We start from the raw sequence: 21,751 nt of genomic DNA on the forward strand, positions 1-21,751 counted from the left end.
AACATGGAAGATCCCATTAGAACTATCATGTTCTTGGGGTCTTGGACCCATTCTTAAACACATCCCCTTTTCACACTGTATTGCCACCATCCAAAATAATAATCTGCAAAAGTATAATATACGATAAATTATACATTATTAGTGTATAATTTATGTATATTTATAAGTTGTAACTAACAGATGTAATTATTTTCGGCCTGTATTCAAAATCTGTACTTCCACTTCTATTTTGTACAGTAAAACTGTGTTCATTTCTTAAAAACACTCTTTCTCTGTAATTTTCAATAAAAAATTCATTATACAGTGAACATATAGACTTCCCATCCTGCTATGACAAACAAGTGAATAAAGCATACAAAATCAGGAAGCTCTAAAAAATCAATAAGATATCAACAGATTAAAAATAAAGCACCTAAAAGAGGGTAAGAAACCTTTGATTTGTTATCACAAGTCAACTAATACAAAAACCTAATTATTCCATAAAAATTACTCCATCTGTTTCAATCTACTTGTCTTGTTTGACAAAAAAGGGAATATAGTTTCTTTTTTAAACAGATAAAAAAAAGTAAGACAAACAAATTAAAACAGAGGGAGTATGAATATGATAAAGTTGCCGCATGTTTTTGATTACGCATAGATTAACATGTTGTAGTGTTAGGTGAACACTCCATCAACCATTTCACGGGATACCTATTACCTCTCCATCAGCCAAATAAGAAGACAGCCCAGAAGAAAACCCACAAATACAGTGAGGAACAGCATGCAGCTTAACACTAGCAGTTGACTGCACCTTCACTTTTGTCTACTCTATAACTCATTTAGCAATATTATCTACCTAAAGGGTTGCATGCAAATTTTAATGCCAACTAATTCAGGACTATTAACCACAAAACAACCAAAACTATGAAGAAATGAGCTTAAATAAATCACTGATTTATGACATTTCCTCCCACAAAGAAATTAGGGACCTGGGAGCATATGACAGCGCAAGAGAGAACAAAAATCTGGGAACAACATCCGCGGGATTTTCAATCATTTGACCAAATAAAAGTGTCCACAAAATTTAACCCACAAGTATCTTTTATTAATCACTTCTTAAGAATGTGCATAGTACAAAATTTTCCATGCGGCAACTAAGTTGATTGAAAGGATTGCAAGTCTGTAGCACAGGCTTCAACAACGAAAAAGCAAGATAAAATCGCAATGGATCAACAGCTTATATCCTTGCTACTTGAGTTTTACAAATAGCTTTGGGGCAACCTGTGTAACAATTCCACAAAAAGATCAGAAAACAAGAAACAGACAAAGGTTACACCCCCACCCAAAAAAATGAAGAAAATGCTTAACAGAGCAACAAGGGAGAGTAGAGAAATAGAGCTTACACATTTGTCAATGCATTGCCAATAATCAAAATACTGTCCAGTGCAATGCTTGCTCCCTGATTCATCACCTTCTATCCTTCTAGTACATGCCTGTAGGATGCAAAATTCCCAAATAAGAGCCACAAAGTGAGAAAACCACTACAAATTTTGAATACATTTGCAAAAATTCAGAACAAATGAACGAGACATAAATGTTCAGGAAGTGCACAGAACAGTTAATGCAATTGTTCTGAAGATCAAACGAATGCTACTGTACAGTTATCTAAGGTGGCAGTTGTCACAAATCAATTAGATATCATCCTTCAAGCATAACACACAAGAAACCCAGATTCCCCATGTCCGAAGCACATCCTTTACACAAACAATTAAGTTGATTACAAAGATATAGGCAGAGGGAGTAGATGAACAACAAGAAGTTGAAAGCCAAAAACTAACTCGGAAAAGGTTTAACGGGATCGAAATTAGAACTCGGAGTCTTTGATAATGAAAATCTTACAGCACAGTGTTCTTCATAAAAAAAGGTTACAGCAAATTGTTGGCAATACAAAGAACAATGGACCCGATAGACAGCTATGAAACAGAAAAATGAGCAGAGGAAACAAAAAAGAGCATACAAATACTAGCATTCTGCTGACCAGTTGAATCTGGAGAGCCAATATGAGAGGAGGTCGGGGGGTGTACTTGGAGGCCCATAAACATGCCTTTTTGGCTACTTAGAAAGACCAAGCAGTTTCAAATTAAGTCCCTTAGTCACTTGTTGGTTCATCCCATTAGAGTGACATAACAAGAAAATTCTCCTGACTTACTATATTAGTTGATTTGGTAATTAGAGTAGCTGAAAGTTTAAGTGATACATACTATGTTAGATTGTTAGGTCATATGTCGGCCATACTATTTGATGTTTTCCAAATTTACAATTTTCAGGTCTAACATGACATCGCCCAAGACATTTTTGTGTCACTCTGAGTTCTTGTGGAGACCGTACATGATAATGTTAACAATAATAAAAATTAGCCTTCCACCACCGTAAACAATCAAGTCCAGGTTACAGCTCACCCAATAATAATTATATAAGAACGAGAAAATCCCTTTGATATAACTGAAAGGCTGTTTTATTATGGTGGGAATCACCTGATAATCCTTTAGTTGCCTTACACACTTAGGCTTGCAAGATACTTCCATTGTCACCTTTGGGTCAACAACTTCCTCGTCCGACCTGAACAAAGGAAACCATCAGCAATTTATCTTCAAAGAGATGGCAATATTAGCATAAGCTCACACTTTCTTATTTTATTTTATTTTTGTGTGTGGGGGGGTTGCTGGGTGTTACACTTGTCATTAATTACAACAGTCTAACTCTGTGTTTGTAACATGAGCTCAATATTTGTAAGTCATTGAGATGATTATCGTCTAAGAATATTATCAGATGCTTCTGACATAATGGTTATTAGGGAAAATAGCATGAAAATGTCTCTCCACCTATTCGTCTGCAAGGAATACAAGCTTACGAAGAGGGCCAACACTATTCACAAACATCTCATTGCAGTGCTCCTTCGTTAAACTTAATGTAATCTAAGTAAAAATGGACAATGGTGTTTTTCGCCAACTAGTTACATCAACAGGCACACTGAGAAGAATAGGGTATATCAAAAGCAAATACTTGTGCATAAAACAATATTTAAAAAAAAAAAAAAGCAATTAAAGAAGTTGAGCCTTTGACAAAGCACTTATGGAAGGTTTCAACACGGAATGTACACTCGAAACCTTTGCTTTACACTAAAAACACTATAATACTATCCACTACGGGCTAATAAATGGATAGAGTTGTAAACCAATCAAATAGGGTAGAATATGTAGTTGCGTACAAATTATTAGAATTGAAACATGAAAGTATTCTTTGATACATGAAGTTGCACCAATGAACGAATAAGGTTAAATAATTAGCTGTTGCATTAGAGGAAGGATAAGGATTGTGTCAAAGGCTCAAAGCACTTCTGATTAACACATGAAATCAAGTAGAATTTGTAGAAGTTCGGTAAGTGTGCATTTGCTCAGCATAGCGCCATATACATGCAAATTGCCTGATATGCGCGCGCATACACATATATATGTGTTGGAATCTGCGGCACACTTGAAGGCTGTGCATATTATTAAGGAACTTCTAAGTATTTTTCATTTTTAAAGAGAAATGTCTAAGATCTAGAGAATTGAAATTTTAAAATGATTTATGCAACAAAGAAATAGAAGATAGCAAGCTAACATGGTTGAAGACTTTAGTCCCATGACATTGATGTTGGAAGTTTAGTAACCGAATCCAAAAATAACAGAATAAATTGGTTCTAGGACGCTCACACCCACTCTCCAATCAGATCCCACGAAGGTATTTCAATAAATGACGTATTGCTTCTCGAAGAGATACATAATTCAACCGTCTACTTGGGAATATTAGCTCGCTAGTCAATGTGTTTTAAACATACATACTAAAAATGGTAATTCATTGCACATTAGAAAGCTAACAACATTTTGAGTATAATCAAACTACTACTTCCTCTCCTTTTTGTAGCCGCAAGCATAATTGAACTACTATTTTTCTACATTATATAAACAATGGGAAAAATCACAAAAAAAAATAATAATATTACAATAGGATTTCCAGAAACTTCATTTCTCTCAACATAGGGGCCTAGGGGTTCATTAACACTTTGCTCTTTGACAAAATAAAGATGACTTCTATTTCTGTTTTTTTACTGTTCCAGATAGGATTTACAGCAACTTCATTTCTCTCAACATAGAGGTCCAACTAACACTTTGCTCTTTGACAAATTAAAGATGACGATTTTATTTCTATTTTTTTACTGTTGCAGATCAAAATTCTATATAAATTATTTAGGAAATCTCAATTTCCAGTGTATAATTGAAAAACTAATTAAAAATCACACTCACATATATAGTAAGGAGAACACCATCATCTATAGTAAAATTCAATAAATTACTCGTAAACAGTGAAATCCTATCGATTGTACAGACGAAATGAGACACATAAATCACATCAAAATTAAATTACTTTAATAAAGAGAGAATAGTTTCATTATCAATAGATCAACAGTACTCACATGGCAAAGAGATATTGGATACGAAGACTTTGATTCTACAAATTCACCTGCAAATGCAATTTTTACACTTATCAATACAAAATTAACCAGAGAAAAACATCCATAATTCTCCATGACAAAATAAGCAGATCGGAAGAAATCAGAAGCAGATCAAATGCGTAGAAGAGGAGCAACCTGACTTTTCTTAGAATGAGGTGGTGAAGAGGAGACAGAAGAGGAAAGACATAAATTAAAAAGGCTTTTCTATTGGGCTTTTTGAATTGGTCTTCTAGCTTTACCCATGAAATGAGGCATGGTGTACAAAAAGTGTCCAATTTTGTGTTTTTGTTAAATTCTTAAAAATATAACTTTAAGTTCAAAAAAAATTGCAAGGAAGAATTTTTGTTGCCTATAAAGTCAAATTTATGGTCAATTGAGCATGTTCACTATTTTGAAATAAAAGAAAAGGTTATGGTCAATTGAGCACATTCACTATCTTGAATTAAAAGGAAAAGTTGGAACTTTTGATGGACAACAAAAGTTTTATCTATGTTGTCTATCAGACATAAGTTTTAACTTATGCCTGTAAGACACAACTTATGATCAACTTAAGTTCATTGTCCTGAAATATAATAAACTTACTAATTTATGTCCGATGAGCAACCGAAACATTGCCTAACGAATTTTCTAAAGCAAGAGTTCTTGAACTTCTTATTATATGGGGTTAAAAAATCAAGAATACGTTACGAAGACCATTTGTGAACTTAATCCTTTATCGGGTATTAGAGGACTAGACTGGTGACTATTGCGGTTATTGTCTGCAAGGTATGTGATAACCAACAAATTGATTAGTATTGAATGGTTCAAGTAGAAGCGAAGAGATAAGAAGTAGAAAGCCCCATATCAGTCCATCTCCATGGGAGACAATAGTGCATTCAAATCATGGCCCAATTAGGATTGTTAAAATGTATGGTTACTTGTTCTTTTTAGGTATCTAAACAGAGATCATTTGCGTTGTACTAACGATGTTACATTACATCAATAGTCTTGTCTAAAGATTTAAATTATTTTTGTAACACCCCGACTTTTAAAAACGTCTAAATTAACTCGTATCTTCGTGGAAAGACAAGGAGGGTAAGTAATAAATTAAAAATGATGTGTTATGTGATATTTTAAGTGTTCAATTGTGGTATCTCAAGTTTTGAGGTTAGGTAAGTGACAAAATAAAAGTTGGCGAAAGTTACCGTAAATTCCTTTTTAAAGATTTGTCTGAAATTTGAGTCAAATGTCTCGGACGTTTTCTCCCAATCTATTAAGAGTTATGGAAGGTCTACGAGTCTAGTTGCCAACGCATCAAACCGTTCGTTCATACGACTTCAGAATAGAGAGATATTCACATTTTCGTGGGACTGCGCAAGCAGGGACGTGAGGTGGGGCCCTAAGTCGGTGGAATGTTACATATATCTTCTCCTTCGACCTTTTTCACCATTTTAAAGCTAAAAAAACAGAGAAATTAGAGAAACCCATTTCTAGGATCAAGTAAAATATAGATTTTCTCGACTTAAGTCCTTGACGAAAGTTGTTCTACGCGTTGGGCTCATCATTGTGGTATAATTTGTTTTATCAATTGCGTAGCATATCACACTTTAGTGTTGGGACAGCAAGGGTTTGGATATATTTGAAGGTTTTGAAGCGTATTACGACCTTAAGATCGAGGTAAGACCCTTCTTTCATTGACTCTAGCTTTTATAAGCAGCAAATAGCAATTTGCAACAGAAATACATATATTTTATCGTATTGTCATGGTATCTTTTATTTTTGTGTGTTGATTATGGTCCTACCTTGTTGTAGTATCGAGGGAGTATTGAGTAAAAGTCATTAGGCCACGTGAATTTAGCGAAAAAGGTATTTTAAGACTATTCCCTACTTACGACATGTTTCCTTAAACCGTGATTGTTGATTGTTGGCTGCTCGAGTTGATATAATCCTCCCTTGTCAGTATTCTTATTCAGTTAGTAGCGTCCCTATGTTGGACACGACTTAGAGGCTATTTGTATATGTTGCTTATGACTAAATTGCTCGCTTTTAGCGGTTGGATTGTTATTATTGTCGTTGGGGCTATTGTGGTTAGCTGCAGGAATGTGATATATGCCTAGAAGGGCTATGTTCTGCCTACAGGGCTATATGGATGCCTAACAGGGCTATGAGTTACCTATAGGGCTATATTGACGCCTAAGAAGGCTATGTGCTTCCTACAGGGTCATGTTGTTGCCTAAGAGGGCTATGAGTTGTTTATAAGCTACGTTGATGCCTAAGAGAGCTATGTGCTACCTACGGGGCTATATTAATGCCTAAGAGGGCTATGTGACTGCCTACGGGGCTAGGGGACTACTGATAGGGGTATATAGACTGATTGGCACCTTCCGGGCTTATGGGGGCCTGAGTATGTGGTCTTGTGTGCTGTTTGTACCTGTCGAGCTTATGGGGGCTTGGTTAGGTTGTTGTTTTATTATTTTTGATAAGTTTAGATTTAGGAGCAGGTCAGTACACTTATCTTAGCTTTATTTATTTATTAGATTATTCCAGTATATCAGGATACCTCATCATAGTCTATTGCCTTTCATACTCTGTACATTATTTTGTACTGACGCCCCATGGCCTTGGGGGCGCTGCATTCATGCATGCAGGTTCTGACAGATGATTGAGTAGACCTCCTCAGCAACAGGATTGACTTTTATCCGGTTGGCTAGCCCCTTTCCTCCGGAGCTGCTAGAGTTGGGAGATTTGTTACCTTTTGTTGTATATATCTTTATGGGTAAGCTGGGGCCCTGTCCCACCAATCTTTACTACTCTTAGAGGCTTGCAGACTAGTGTGTGGGGTTTATAGCTACGTTATGGCCATGCTGGCCTATGTTGTTGGTTTGCGGAAGCTTGTGAGCTGTTTGATGTATTGTATTGATATATACCTGCTTTAGTTTTGGTATAGATATCATGGTGGAATCGACGGCCCAATTAGAACTTCTGTGCTAGTTGACTATTTATTTATATGATCTCCTGGGAGTAGCTATTTCTTTTATAGATCAGTTGACAGGAGCCTTGCCGGCCGATGGCTTAGTTTTAAGCCGAGATATACTTGTTTGATTTCTTGATTGCGTGTGGCTGCCATGCGCTTGTAGCAAATGGTTCAGCAGGGTCGGCTCGGGGTTGAGTTTTGGCATTAGGAGCCAGTTGCGCCCCTCGAGTTTGGTGCATGACAATTTTATCAATTAGAGACGAGACAATTTTATTTATTGATTTGCCACAATTGCATTTCAAAACCTATCATGTGAGGTAAAGTGGATGTCCGTTGAAATTTGGTACTTCTTAGGCGTTTATATGTATTTCCTATCAATTTGCACTTTTCAACCATTACTTCAATATTTTCCTTTCCAACATCAGTGAAGTTAGTACGTAGGCAAAAAAAATTATTTTTACCTGGCCATATTTTTAGCCATTTTTAAGACAAGACTGAACTGATTCATTTTGGATAAGATGTCTCCTCTCTCTTCATAAACTCTAATGGCCATACCCCTCCCCAGCATAGTGAGTGAACATAATCACATAATCATTTCGCTCGATACTTGTTACCTCTCCATCGACCAAATAAGGAACATACAGTACGAGTAAAGTCCAAACGAAAACCCACAAATACAGTGGATAGAACAAGCAGCTGACTGCATTTGCACTTCTGTCTACTCAAAATAACTCATTCATCAATATATGCGCAGGATTCAGTGAGCACCAGACAAGACGTTTTCCCCCATGAAGCCATCAGGGAATAACATCCGAGAGATCCTCAATAATTCGAACAAATAAAGGGTTCAAAAAATTTAACCCACGAGTATAATTTATTAATCATTTTTTTAAGATGTGCATAGTTCAAAATTTTCCATGCAGCAACCAAGTTGATTGAAAGGGTTGCAAGTCAGCAGCACAGTGAGGAATAATATGGTAATGACTTGTTCAACAACAAAAAAACAGATAAATTGCAAGGGATCAACAACTTATATCCTTGTTACTTGAGGTGGTCAAATAACTTCGCAGCAACCTGTACAATCCCACGAAAAGATTAGAAAACAACAAATAAAAAATGGAAAGAAACAAGACGCAGCACACCCTAGAAGGGAGCTTACACATTTGTCAATGCAGTGCCAATAATCAAAATACTGTCCAGTGCAATGTTTGTGCCCTGATTCATCACCTTCTACCCTTTTAGTACATGCCTGTAGGAGGCAGAATGAGAGCCATAAAGTAAGAAAACCACTATAAATTTTGAAGCAACGAAAGCTTGCCTTCTTCAGCATTCATTAACCCCCCCCCCCCCCCAAAACAAAAGACAAAGAAAAAAGGGGGGGTTGTAACAAACAGAAAGATGAAAATAATCAAATATTGCAAGTTAAAAATTTATTGTGACTGCAACTAATGACAAACTGCAAATAATCTTGTCCCATTTAATAAACATTAATGTGACATTCGCCCAAAAAAAGAATTGTCAGATCAGATAAATAAAGCAGATCAACAGTTAACCATCATAGAGCAGTGGGAACGATGTGCACCCGGGAAATAACAAGCTCTAACTAGACAGTCTCCAACACTTAATGTGTTTCTCAACATAGAAAATGATACACCAAGTGGACTAAATATGCATCGTTCTTAATCCACAAATAAAGTCCCCTCTGCCTGACAAAACAAAAACGCAAAATATACATGTATGTCTTGATGAAAGTAATATACACATCCCAGGGAGGTTAGTGAAGGAATATCACCTTCATTCTAAGGTGCAATACTTCCACATCCATTAGTTAAAATCTAAAAAACAGATCAAACGCAATTGTTCTGAAGATCAAATGTGTTACTGTATTGTTATCTTAGGTTGCACAGTTGGCACAACTGAATGAGACATCATTGCTCTGGAATCCTTCCAAAAAGAGAACTTTTTCACTTTTTACAGAAAGAGAGACCAAAATCCTTCCAAAAGTTAGAAACTCAGACTCCCCATCCGAAGCACATTCTTTGCACAAATAATTAAGTTGGTTACAAAGATGTGGGCAGAGGTAGTAGATGAAGAACAATAAGTAGAAAACTAAAATGGGCTTGGAAAATGTTTAATGGCATCAAAATTAGAAATCAGAGTCTTGGAGAAAGAAAATCTTGAAGCAACACTCTTCTTCATCAAAAACTCTTACAGCAAACTGTTGGCAATACAAACAACAAAAGGACCCCATAGAAAGCAATCAAACAGAAAAATAGGCAAGGTTGAAGTAAAAATCTGATTGAAGTTTCCCAGTTCCTCTTGGATCTAAGAACATGCTACACACAAAACAAAGAAACAGAAAAACATACAAATACTAGCAACCTGCTGACCAGCTGAAATCTAGACTGCCAAGGTGAAGTAGAGAGGGAGAAGTATTTGGAGGCCAGAAACATGTTTTTTTTTTTTTTTTTGGCTTCTTAGAGAGACCAAATCACAGATTAAGGCCCTATGTTGGTTCATCCCATCAGAGTAACATGCAAAGAAAATTCTCTTGACATGCTATTTTAATTGATTTGGTATTTGGAGTAGTCGATCCTGGAATCAGTACATATTATGTTAGGTTAGGTCGGTGAATATAAATAATATTTTCCAAATATAAAATTTTCAGGTCTAACATAACATAATCCAAGACATTTTTTGTGCCACTCCGAGTTCTTATGAAGATCATAGACCTTACAGTATAGAAGAAATAAAAAATGAAACTACACTAGATTCATGAAAAATAGAAATGGTATTAGCTTTCTTAATTACAGATTGGTGTTTTTGTTAGAAAACACTTTGTTTTCTTTGTTTTGGGGAGGATTGTTTTAGGTCTGATTTTTGGAAATAATGGGTTTGGGATTCTTATTTTTAAAAAAATTATGTGTGTTTGGATTAGTTCAGAAGAAATGGTTTTAAGGGAAAAGTGAACTAAGAACTAATTTACAAAAATTGAGGCAGAAAAGAATTTAATAAGTTTGTTGTCTTCCATTTAAAAAAACTAGAGGGTAGTTGACATAAACAGGCCCACTTACGACAGCGAGCCCAGAGCTCAAGGACTGCAAATCCTTTTCTCCCTGTTCAAATCTGAGTGTCGCATGATCAATGAAAATTTGTCCACAAGCAGTCCATGTGATATCCATAACTGCCCAGTAACAGTCGGACAAATGGGGAATGTTGGAATGATCGGAATGGAAACAAAGGATTGGGCCGAACTCTTCTTTAATGTCAAGGTAATAGATATGAATAATCAGACTTCTGGAGAAGAGCAGAACAATGAGACCTATTATGGGACATACAATGCACTACAGACATATGATCATTACACTTCAACCGAGTTGTTCTATTAGGATCTTTTAAAGATGAGTCAATTTATAGATCTAAGATGTGAACAAAATTTTGGGAAAAGAAAGGAATTTATACCATAACATCTATGTCAGCTTTTGGCCTGAATACACTTTAAACGAATAGCTTTGTAGATGATCCTTCTAGAAGAAGGGGATTCTTACAACCTTTCTAGTTATTTTTTTTTTTTTGTTGTTCTATGTTTCTATTTAATAGGATCCTGAGGGAAAAGATTTCATTTCCACCAAGCTAAACATTATGTTGATGTCTCTAATAAACGATGGTTTAAGGCTAGACCAACTATACCAAGAGCACTCATCCATAACCGAGATTACTGATACATTAATTCATTCTTTTTTTTTATAATGATGACATTGGTTCATTCTTAAGTTCTTGAATCGAGTGTAGTGGAATGATGATACAAATATGTAAAGAAATGTAACCAATATTTATTGAAAAACGCAACCCAGAAAAGGCGACACAGATAAATTCATCATTCCACTATACTCAACTCAAGCACTTAAGAATGAACTAATGTCTTCATCATCAAAAATAAGAATGAACTAACTTGTTCAGGTATCTTGATTGAAATCCTCGTAAATAGCATTTTTCGTTGAAATAGTATTCTTGCATATTTCAATGATCCTTGATACATAAGAAAGAGTTTAGGCATTACTAAATCGTGAAAAAGCTCGTCCTTGTCAATATAGGATTGTCTTTCATTCTTCTTTTTACTAATTTTTCAGAAAATCTCTCATTTTCAGATTTTTTTCATTGAACGTTTGTTATGGAACCTTTGAATTGTAGTAAAAGGTCATATGCATTGTTAAGAAACATACCATTGTGTTCCATTTGAAGGCACTTATCACTAGAATGCCCCGAATTCTCAAACAAAAAGAAGATTCAACTGCTATACCCATCTACGAAACAGTGCATGATGATGCTAAAAATTACAAAAAATAGCCTTTCACTAACATAAATGATGTTATAGCTCATCCTGATAATTAGCTTAATCAGTGGAAGTGTTGAACACCCAAAATAAAGGAGATAAGTAATAGTTCCAATAATTAAATTAGAACCAAAAGCTTTTGAAATAACTGAAAGGCTATTTCATTGCATAGGGAATCACCTGATACTCCTTTAGTTGCCTTACACACTTAGGTTTGCAACTTACTTCCAGTGTTGCCTTTGGGTCAACAACTTCCTCGTCCGACCTGAACAAAAAAAAACCATCAGCAATGTCTCTTCTAAGAGATGACAATATTAGCAAAAGCTCAAATGGAAGAAACTATCCTACATGTAACTATTCTTTCATGCAGGATTATTTTTTTTGGTGCATATTAAAATATCCTGCATGTAAATCACAATATAAACCAAGACTTGAAGAGTGAAGCATCCTTCAAAAATTTCTTACCCATATAAAATTACAGATACAACTAGAGAAGTGGTATTAGAGGATTGTAGCCTAATCAAATTTGCATTAAAGCTTTTTTCACATATCTTACCAAAAAAAATATAAAAAAATCAGCAGTGACTGAGTTGTCACTTGTCATTAATTACCAAAACAACGTCTTAATTCCCATTTTGTAACAACGGCTTAATATTTGTAAATCATTTAAATGATTATAGTCTAAAAGCCTGTTTAGATGGGCTTAGGCTTATAAGCCAAAAATCATAAGTTAGGAGTTTTAATAATGGCTTTTTATTTTACTGAAACACAACAAAAGTGCTTAAAAGCACATCAAATAAGCAATTCAAACAGGCTCTAAGAATAATATCAGATTCTTCTGACATAAGTTAGTTATCAGGAAAGCAGCAAGAAGAAGAAGACTCTGACAAAGCATCACTAATAGATTTATCGGAAGTTTCAATATGGAGTACACTAGAAAACGTTGCCTCTCACTAAAAACCAATAAATATAATAATATCTACTAGATAGGGGAATCATAAACCAAACCAGACCCAATCTAATAGGGTAGAATAATATGCAGCTGTGTCCAAAATATTAGAGTTGAGACATGAAAGTATTCTTTAATACATGAAGTTGCACCAAAGAAAGGATAAGTTTAAAAATAAGCAGTTGCATCAGAGGAAGGATAAGGATTATGTCAAAGCACTGCTGTTTAATACATGGAATTAAGTAGAACTTGTGTTTTCAGTAAGTGCTGCATTGGCACAGCAGTGCACCATATTTCCTGATGTGTATACATACATACAGATGCACGCACCGGGGTTTGTGGCACTCTTCTGTGCATATTGTTACAAAACCTTTTAAGTATTTTTCATTTTAAAAGATATATAGCTAAGCATTTAGGCCAAATTGAAATTTTAAGATGTTTTATGTGACAAGAAATAGGAGCAGGCTACCATGGTTGAAAGATTTTACCCCAACAACATTGATATTGAAAGTTGAATTTTGAAAAAGATTTGACCTCTAACATTTACAGATAACACCAAGTTAGTTAATACAGTCACGACGTACAAGCTGATAATTATAAATTAAAGGTAAAGTAAGTTAAGCTTCTAATTGTTGAATGCTATGGTGAAGTCCTAAAACTAGTAACAATCCAAATACAACAGGATAGGTTCGGGAATAGGACACTCACACTCACTCTCCACTCAAACAATTTCCATCCATGACAGAGAACATAATTCATCCATCTACTTAGGACTTGGCACTCCTACTGCTTACAAAGGACATGACTCTAGATGGGAAGATATGAGGTTAAGGGTAGAAGGTAAGTAGGTGGTCTAACGTTGTCTAATTCCCTTATCTGTATTATTATTATTACTTTCCTATTTTTCGATTGTGGTATTATTGTTATTTCCTTTGCTTCAGTTATCATATTAATTGTTGTTGTCTCTTGTTCTCTTCTTAATTGTTTTTCAGCATGACCTTTCGCTATTGTATTTGTCTTATATACTTGCTTTGATAAGGTTGTGTAAACATCACCCTCCTAGACCACACCTATGGGATTACACTGGTTATGTTGTTTTTGTTATTAGGAATATAAGGTCACTAGTAAAGCTTAAATAAATGTGTTAATCTGGTAAGTATTTGCACATTGGAAAACTAACAACAAATCAGTATAGTCAAACTGTTGGTTTTGCTATATTATATAAACAATGGGAAAAAATCACAAAATATTATAATATTATTGGATTTCCAATAACTTCACTTTCTCTCAACTTATAGTTCCAATCTACAATAAACCTCAAGTTGATTAAGTCAAGCACTTCACTCTTTGGAAAAATAAAGATGAACTAATGATGATGAGCTTGTTATCTTTTTAATTGCTCCAGATCAAAATTTTCTGTATTATTTTTATTAGAATCTCAATTTTTAACAACCTAAAAGCCGCAGCCCACAGTTTAAAATTGAAAAACTAACTAAGACATATGGTATGGAGCAGTGGCGGACCCAGGATTTTCACGAAGTGGGTTCAAGATATAAAAAATAAAACTAAAATGTGGCAACATGGATTCGAACTTGGGCTGGCCGGGAAAATTGAACCCTTTTCACCACTCTGCCAAGGGTCACACTTGTGTTAGTGGGTTCAAAAGTTAATATATACATATAAAATTTTAAAAACTGATCAAATATATATATATATATATACGGTGTTATTTTTCAACGAGGTGGGTTCCGCCCCTGGTATGGAGAACACAAGTGATATACTATTTGTAACTTACTATTAGAGTAAATCGATTGTACAAACTAAATGAGACACATAAATCACATCAAAAGTAAAACTAAAATCAAATTACTAATGAAGAGGGAATAGATTCATTATCAATAGATCAACCGCTACTCACATGGCAAAGAGATATTGGAAACGAAGACTTCGATTCTGCAAAATCACCTGCAAATGCAACTTTTATACTAATCAATACAAAATTAACCAGTTAAAACACCAAAAATCCTCCATATGTACGAAATAAACAAAAATATTGAATAACAAAACCTAAATATGCAGATCGGAAGAAAAAGGTAAAGAGTAAACAGATCAAATGCAGAGAAGAGGAGCAACGGGTAAACCTGACTGTTCTAGAATGAGCTGCGGATGGCGAAGAGGAGACGGTAGAGAACAGAGAGTTTTAAAAAGGCCTTTTCCATTGGGCTTTATGATAGTCCGTTTCTAACTTGGGGCAGGTAACGCCGGGTTTATTCCTTTATGGCCCAAATTGTTGTAGGATATATATAGGCAATTTACATAAATAATACTTATACTATATAACTTTATTTACGAATTATAATATATCTTTTACTCTTACACAGATTAACCTTACTTTTCTTACCACAAATAACATGGCCACTATCACTGTTTTTTTATACAACTTTAATACAGATTTTTCAGAGCTTCACCTTTTCTTTTTCGGTAAATCACCACCTTCAAATTACCGATTGTTTATATTTAATATAGTTTTAATATAACTTTAATACAATTTAACTTCACCTAATATATAACTAAAGCATTTCTAATACAAATATATTATATGTAAATTTCAAACATTCTGGTACTATTTAAATTAGTTTACATTGTTAGAAATGTAATATATTTGTCCTGAATAATAATTATCAAATTTATAGTAATGTATATTATCAAATTCGAATTGTATTATAACTATCGTTTATATTTATACAATTTTAATACAACTTTAATACAGATTTTCAGAGCTTCACCTCTTTTTTTCGTAATCACCATCACCAGACCACCGATTGTTTATATTTAATATAATTTTAACACAACTTTAATACAATTTTCAGAATTTCACCTAATATACAACTTTAATACATTTTTATATCAAATGGCTATTAAATCTAAAATTATGCCATACATGGTAATTAAAATAAATTAGCACTTAATAGCATAATTAATCAAATAAAATATATTATTTATGTAAAAATTCCTATATATTAGGTGTGGTCGAGTCGTAGAATTATCCAAAGTTATAAAAAAATGATTTGATTCCAAATAGCTACATCTTTTGCATGAGTCAAGCGTCTTTTGAAATAGTTTCTCTACCTCGAGAGTGATAACAATAGTGTACGTTATATCCTCCTCAAACATCGTTTTTAGAATTATATAAGGTTGTTGTCGTCCTCGGATATCTAACAAGAACATTGAAAATTTTCTTTTAGACATGTGTATTACTCTTTTCGTTTACTTTTATTTGTTCACTATTTAAAAAATATATATATATATATAGCAAAGCAAACATGTGATATATATTTACGATAAATCACTATAATTTAAATAATTACAATTGTAGCTATAAGTATGGTCTTATAACAAATTTATCTCTCTTCTCTCCCTTGCCTCTCTCCTTCCACTGCCCTCTTTCTCTCGTTCTCTCGTTCTCTCGCCCTCTATGTCTATCGCCCATCCCTCTCTCCATCCTAAACAATTACAACCCAAAAAACATTCCACAAATATGACAATTGTATTTTGTATCATGTATCAAATGTATTTGTATTCTATATCAACTGTATTTGTACTATGTATCAATTGTATTATGACAATTTATATTTTTCCAATTGTATTCGTCGATTATTGTGTTCGTTAATACAGTTGATACAATTATATTTGATATATGATACAAATCAATTGTATTTGTAATATAAAAAAAATGATACAACGAATACAATATGCATTCATCCTCTTTGTCAAATCTAAAATGTATCAATTGTATTCAACCAAATATATGTGAGAGATTTGTATTAAATCAATTGTATTCAGATAACTATATTTGTATTTTGTATCAATTGTATTCGCGATACAACAAATATAACACGTATTCATCATTTTTCCTCCCTAACTCGATATCGCTCGTCTCTCCTCCTAATATGTAGCTAAATACAATAGTTTTTGATACACTTGTATTCATTTTGATAAAAATTAGTTGTATCAATTGTTTTCGTGATACTACATAATACGACAAATATATGAGATATTCAAACTCTCTTGCCTCTCTCCTCTCTATCCCATATCTCGTTTCTCTCTCTCTCACCTCTCATATTAGGTTGTTTATTGGTCGGGTCAGCTAGATAATTATGCTTAATGGTTTAACTTATATCGGATATCGGATTTTAAATATACTAATCTGTTAGTCAACTAATAAGCTATCGGTTGATACATTATCAGATTAAGAATTAACGCACGGTTATCGGATGGTGTATTGGATCCACTATTCCATGCACCCTTCTTTCACTTTCACTCACCAATATATTAATCTCTATCAAACAAAATATTTTTTCTAGCCCTACTTAAGATGGTAATTTAGTAATTGTAATAAATCATAGTGAGACATAGGAATGTGCAAAAACCGAACCGATAAAAATGTTATTGATTTATTGTTATTGGGGTATTGGGTTAACGGGTTTTTAATGGTTTTATAAAAAAAAAAAATTGGGTTATCGGTTCGGTATTGGTTTTTAATGTTGGGTTATTGGGTAAACTGATAACCCATTAAGACTAGTAATTTACTACTTTTACTTGTACATAAATATTATATATTAATCTCAATATCTTACTAGTTACTATCTTTGTCCTTTAGCCTTCAATTCACACTTCACAATGACTTTGAGTTCACAATTTCACATTATACAAAACGTTAAAATCTAAAGTAAGAACCCTATTCTTCTTAATTTCTCTTTGTGTTGCACATGTATAGTTCGTTTCATGTTTGTTATTATTGTTCTATTTTATGAGCATTTGTAAAGTTACATTATTGGTTTTTCACATCAAATTTATTAGAAAAATCATATATTTATTTTATAAGTATTTTCTTATTGGTTAAACCGAAAACCGAATCGTTAAGGACCAAAACCGATAAACCAAAAACCGATTAAAAATATCTTATTGGTTTGGTTATTGGTTTAACATATTTTAAAATCGAAAACGATAAATCGAACAAATAATACATAAAACCGAATCGAACCGACTGTTGCACACCCTTAGTGAGACATATATGAAAGTTTAAATTTTGAGGGTGTATGCACATAAGTATTTACTTAATAAATATACTTACTGTAAAAATGTAACTACAATAAATCTTAACGTGTTAACGGTTTACCCAATAAGGAAATTGAGTAATCTGCCCCCACATCGATAAACTGTTAACTATGAATTTAATCCATTCACCAACTGTTAATCCGAAAATCCAATACAAAAAGTCAATAAGTCAATTTTGCAGTTGACTTGGACCAAGTGAAGTGTATCAAGGATGAGGAAGGCAAAGTATTGGTGGAAGAGTCCTCAATCAAACAAAGATGACGAATATACTTTCACAAACTTTTAAATGAAGAAGGGGACAGAGACATGGTGTTGGGTGATTTGGCGCACTCTGAAAGACTTCGGGACTTTGGGTACTGTAGGTGTTTTAGGATCGAGGAGGTTATACGTGCTATTAGTAGGATGAGCAGGGGAAGAGCGACCGGTCCCGATGAGATTCCGGTGGAATTTTGGAAGAGCACGGACAAGGCAGGTATAGAGTGGTTAACTGGGCTGTTTAATGTTATTTTTAAGACAGCAAAGATGCCTGATGAATGGAAGTGGAGTACAATGGTTCTGTTATACAAAAACAAGGGTGATATCCAAAACTGTAACAACTACAGGGGTATCAAACTGCTAAGCCATACTATGAAGATTTGGGAAAGAGTGGTGGAGATGAGGGTGAGAAGAGGAGTGTCCATTTCTGAGAACCAGTTTGGATTCATGCCGGGACGATCGACTACCGAAGCCATTCATCTTATGCGAAGAATGGTAGAAAAATATAGAGAGAGGAAGAGAGACCTACATATGGTGTTCATTGACCTTGAAAAGGCCTATGACAAAGTACCGAGGAATGTCCTCTGGAGGTGCTTGGAGGCTAAATGTGTCCCGATGATTTATATTAGGGCGATAAAGGACATGTACGGCGGAGCCAAGACTCGGGTTAGAACGGTTGGAGGAGACTCGGAGCATTTCCCAGTTGAGATGGGGCTGCATCAGGGATCAGTCCTTAGCCCTTTTCTATTTGCTTTGGTAATGGATGAGTTGACGCGGTCTATTCAGGAGAAGGTCCCATGGTGTATGTTATTTGCGGATGACATAGTACTGATCGATGAGACGCGGGACAGAGTTAATGCGAGGCTGGAGGTGTGGAGACGAACGCTGGAGTCCAAAGGTTTCAGGTTGAGTAGGACCAAAACGGAATATTTGAGGTGCAAATTCAGTGATGCGTTGGATGAGGCAGATAGGGAAGTGAAACTTGACACACAAATCATTCCTAAGAAAGAAAGTTTTAAGTATCTTGGGGCTGTAATCCAAGGAAGCGGTGACATTGACGATGATGTCACACATCGCATAGGGGCTGCTTGGATGAAATTGAGGCTTGCTTCTGGAGTCTTGTGTGATAAGAAAGTTCCACCTAAACTTAAAGGTAAGTTCTATAGAGTGGTAGTTAGACCGGCCTTGTTGTATGGAGCGGAGTGTTGGCCAGTCAAGAACTCACATGTTCAAAAATTGCATGTTGCGGAGATGAGGATGTTGAGATGGATGTGTGGGCACACTAGGAGCGATAAGATTAGGAATGAGGTTATCCGGGAGAAGGTAGGAGTGGCTCATGTGGTGGACAAGCTGAGGGAAGCGAGACTGAGATGGTTTGGGCATGTGAAGAGGCGGAGCGCAGACGCTCCAGTGAGGAGGTGCGAGGGGCTGGTGGTAGAGGGTACGCGGAGGGGTAGAGGTAGGCCTAGAAAGTATTGGGGAGAGGTGATTAGACAGGACTTGGCTCAGCTTCACATCACCGAGGACATGACTCTAGATAGGAAGGAGTGGAGGTCGCGTATTAAGGTTGAAGGTTAGTAGGGTTAGCGGGTTGTCTTTCCTTGTGAGGGTATGGGTTGGTAGGGTTTGTAGTAGTCATAGCCTGGCACTCGTAGTTCTTGTCTGTGATCCTATAGTCATATGTTGTTTACTGCGCTTCGCCTCTCACAATGTCACGACCCAAATTGAGTCATGAGTGGCACCCACACTTAACCTCCTAAGTGGGCGGACCAAGGAATCTAAACCCCAACACATACCAATAATTCAACTACTAATAGCAACAATAACGCGGAAGCTCCAAAACTTATTAAAGTAACCAATCAAATAAACCTCTAAAGTCTATTACATATTATCCCCAAAATCTGAAAATCATCACATCAAGGACATCTAATCTCTAAATACTAAGTCTAAGAGTATCAAAGACACCGAAATAAATGAAATAGAGCAATTTGTGTCCGAAAACTATGGACATCAAGTCATGACTGAGAGAATCCAACACAAGCTCGAATGCATAGCTCACCCTTAAACCCGATATTCTGAGACTGGCTAGAGCTGAGGGCTAGTCAAATTTGCTGGTACACTCGCTGCACTCCATAAAAGGAAAACAAAGAAAAATACAAGTAGGGATCAGTACGGGGCAACATGTACTGAGTAGGTATCATCGGCCAACCCAAAATAGAAACTAATATACAATGAATAATAGTATAAAGTCAACTATAGCACTGAGCAGGTGATAAGAAACAACAACATGAACAAGTGACAGTTAAAACAAGTACGTAATCAATCACAATATCAAGCACACACGCGAGGACTCATGCCTCCACATCACACTCGTTTGGGAAATGCGTTCATTGAGATTGAGTACATTAAGTTAATTCAATATCTTTTTCCTTTAATGTTACCGTGTCAGAACGTGACACTCCGATCCAAAAATACCGTGTCGGAACGTGACACTCCGATCCAATAATATTATTAATTTATCATTTATTATCACCACTTTTCAATTCATTAATAATATTACATCATGCCTTCTTTATTCAAGGCATCACTTCGATAGAAAAGTTTTCAGATTATAATCTCACGGTCTCAGGATTTTAGACCAATCACAAACCACACAACCAAGCTACACAATCACACAATCAAGTACATAGAGAACTTCACAGTATCATTCAATGCATATCAATCGCTATTAAGAGTTTATCTATCAAATAGAATAAACCATAACCTACCTCCACCGAAGAACTGACGTCAGGCAAGCTACTTCTCCAATGCCTTTCCTTTCCTTAACACCTTCGAACGTTTCCAATCTATCAAGTATGCATAATTTGTAAGTTAACGAATCTATAGACACCACCCACGTTACTATATGTCTAGCCTAGACCCAAAATTTCACCCGATTCCATAATCAATTTTCCTCCAATTTGCATAACTTTCAATTAATATATTATGCCTTATATTTAATTACCTATCTCAATATGTCGAATTATAATTTATAATACGAGAACACAATACTAATATTAAATGTTTGAAGCCACCTGTTACGAAACCAGTGGCAGCCAACCCTCAACCATACTCCTGCATAAATATTGCACGATGGCAATACCCAGATTCCATGATGACCTTACTCCTATAAAATATTCTCACAACCAGTACTCCAATCAGTTGCCCCAATTAGGAACTTTAGTTACTGATTATATTTTCCATTAGTCATATCAATACACACACCCTTATAAATACAACACCTCAATTTTCTTGCCCCCAACATTATAATAATAATAATAATAATAATAATAATAATAATAATAATAATAATATGAATTAGCGCCTAACATTTACTAAAATTGGACAACAATAGAATTGAATATATAAGACTAATGAGTAATTAATGCATTCCAAGGATTTCCACCCAACTTTTCCTATCATTAATTACCACCCAAGTTCAAAGCAGCACCATCTATATATCTGTTTCTGATTCTTTCACCCCATTATTAAATAATTAATCATACAATCTATGTTCATACATAAAATACACAAGAGTTATGATTTGGTTGATTCTTTACCTGATTCGCT

The 21,751-nt window shown here is 35.0% G+C and overlaps 2 protein-coding genes across 3 annotated transcripts; both read right to left on the reverse strand.

Annotated features, from left to right (window-relative positions):
* Positions 1 to 1,062: 1,062 nt before the first annotated feature.
* On the reverse strand, positions 1,063 to 14,999 carry LOC125808297 (cytochrome b-c1 complex subunit 6-like). Of its 2 annotated transcripts, XM_049488022.1 has the most exons (5): positions 14,911 to 14,999; positions 14,688 to 14,734; positions 2,514 to 2,598; positions 1,383 to 1,472; positions 1,063 to 1,260 (listed from the first exon to the last, which is right to left on the reverse strand). In XM_049488022.1, coding segments are annotated over exons 2-5 (210 nt in total). In that variant the 5' UTR covers positions 14,690 to 14,734; positions 14,911 to 14,999; the 3' UTR covers positions 1,063 to 1,227. The 2 variants fall into 2 exon arrangements, with proteins under 2 accessions (XP_049343979.1, XP_049343978.1); XM_049488021.1 differs by lacking the exons at positions 14,688 to 14,734; positions 14,911 to 14,999 and adding an exon at positions 4,496 to 4,571.
* On the reverse strand, positions 8,341 to 14,971 carry LOC125808296 (cytochrome b-c1 complex subunit 6). Its single transcript, XM_049488020.1, has 5 exons — positions 14,911 to 14,971; positions 14,688 to 14,734; positions 12,001 to 12,085; positions 8,647 to 8,736; positions 8,341 to 8,561 (listed from the first exon to the last, which is right to left on the reverse strand). Coding segments are annotated over exons 2-5 (210 nt in total). The 5' UTR covers positions 14,690 to 14,734; positions 14,911 to 14,971; the 3' UTR covers positions 8,341 to 8,528.
* Positions 15,000 to 21,751: the final 6,752 nt, after the last annotated feature.

Source organism: Solanum verrucosum, unplaced genomic scaffold (assembly GCF_900185275.1).
Source record: "Solanum verrucosum unplaced genomic scaffold, falcon-dt-bn FXZP01000234.1, whole genome shotgun sequence".
Lineage (NCBI taxonomy): Eukaryota > Viridiplantae > Streptophyta > Magnoliopsida > Solanales > Solanaceae > Solanum > Solanum verrucosum.

Coding starts and splice junctions, on each gene's coding strand:
- LOC125808296 (XM_049488020.1), bottom strand. Junction 8,737..12,000: donor GGCAACTAAAGGAGTATCAG/GTGATTCCCTAT, acceptor TGCCTCCTACAG/GCATGTACTAAAAGGGTAGA. Junction 8,562..8,646: donor GGCACTGCATTGACAAATGT/GTAAGCTCCCTT, acceptor GGGATTGTACAG/GTTGCTGCGAAGTTATTTGA.
- LOC125808297 (XM_049488022.1), bottom strand. Junction 1,473..2,513: donor GGCAACTAAAGGATTATCAG/GTGATTCCCACC, acceptor TGCATCCTACAG/GCATGTACTAGAAGGATAGA. Junction 1,261..1,382: donor GGCAATGCATTGACAAATGT/GTAAGCTCTATT, acceptor ATTGTTACACAG/GTTGCCCCAAAGCTATTTGT.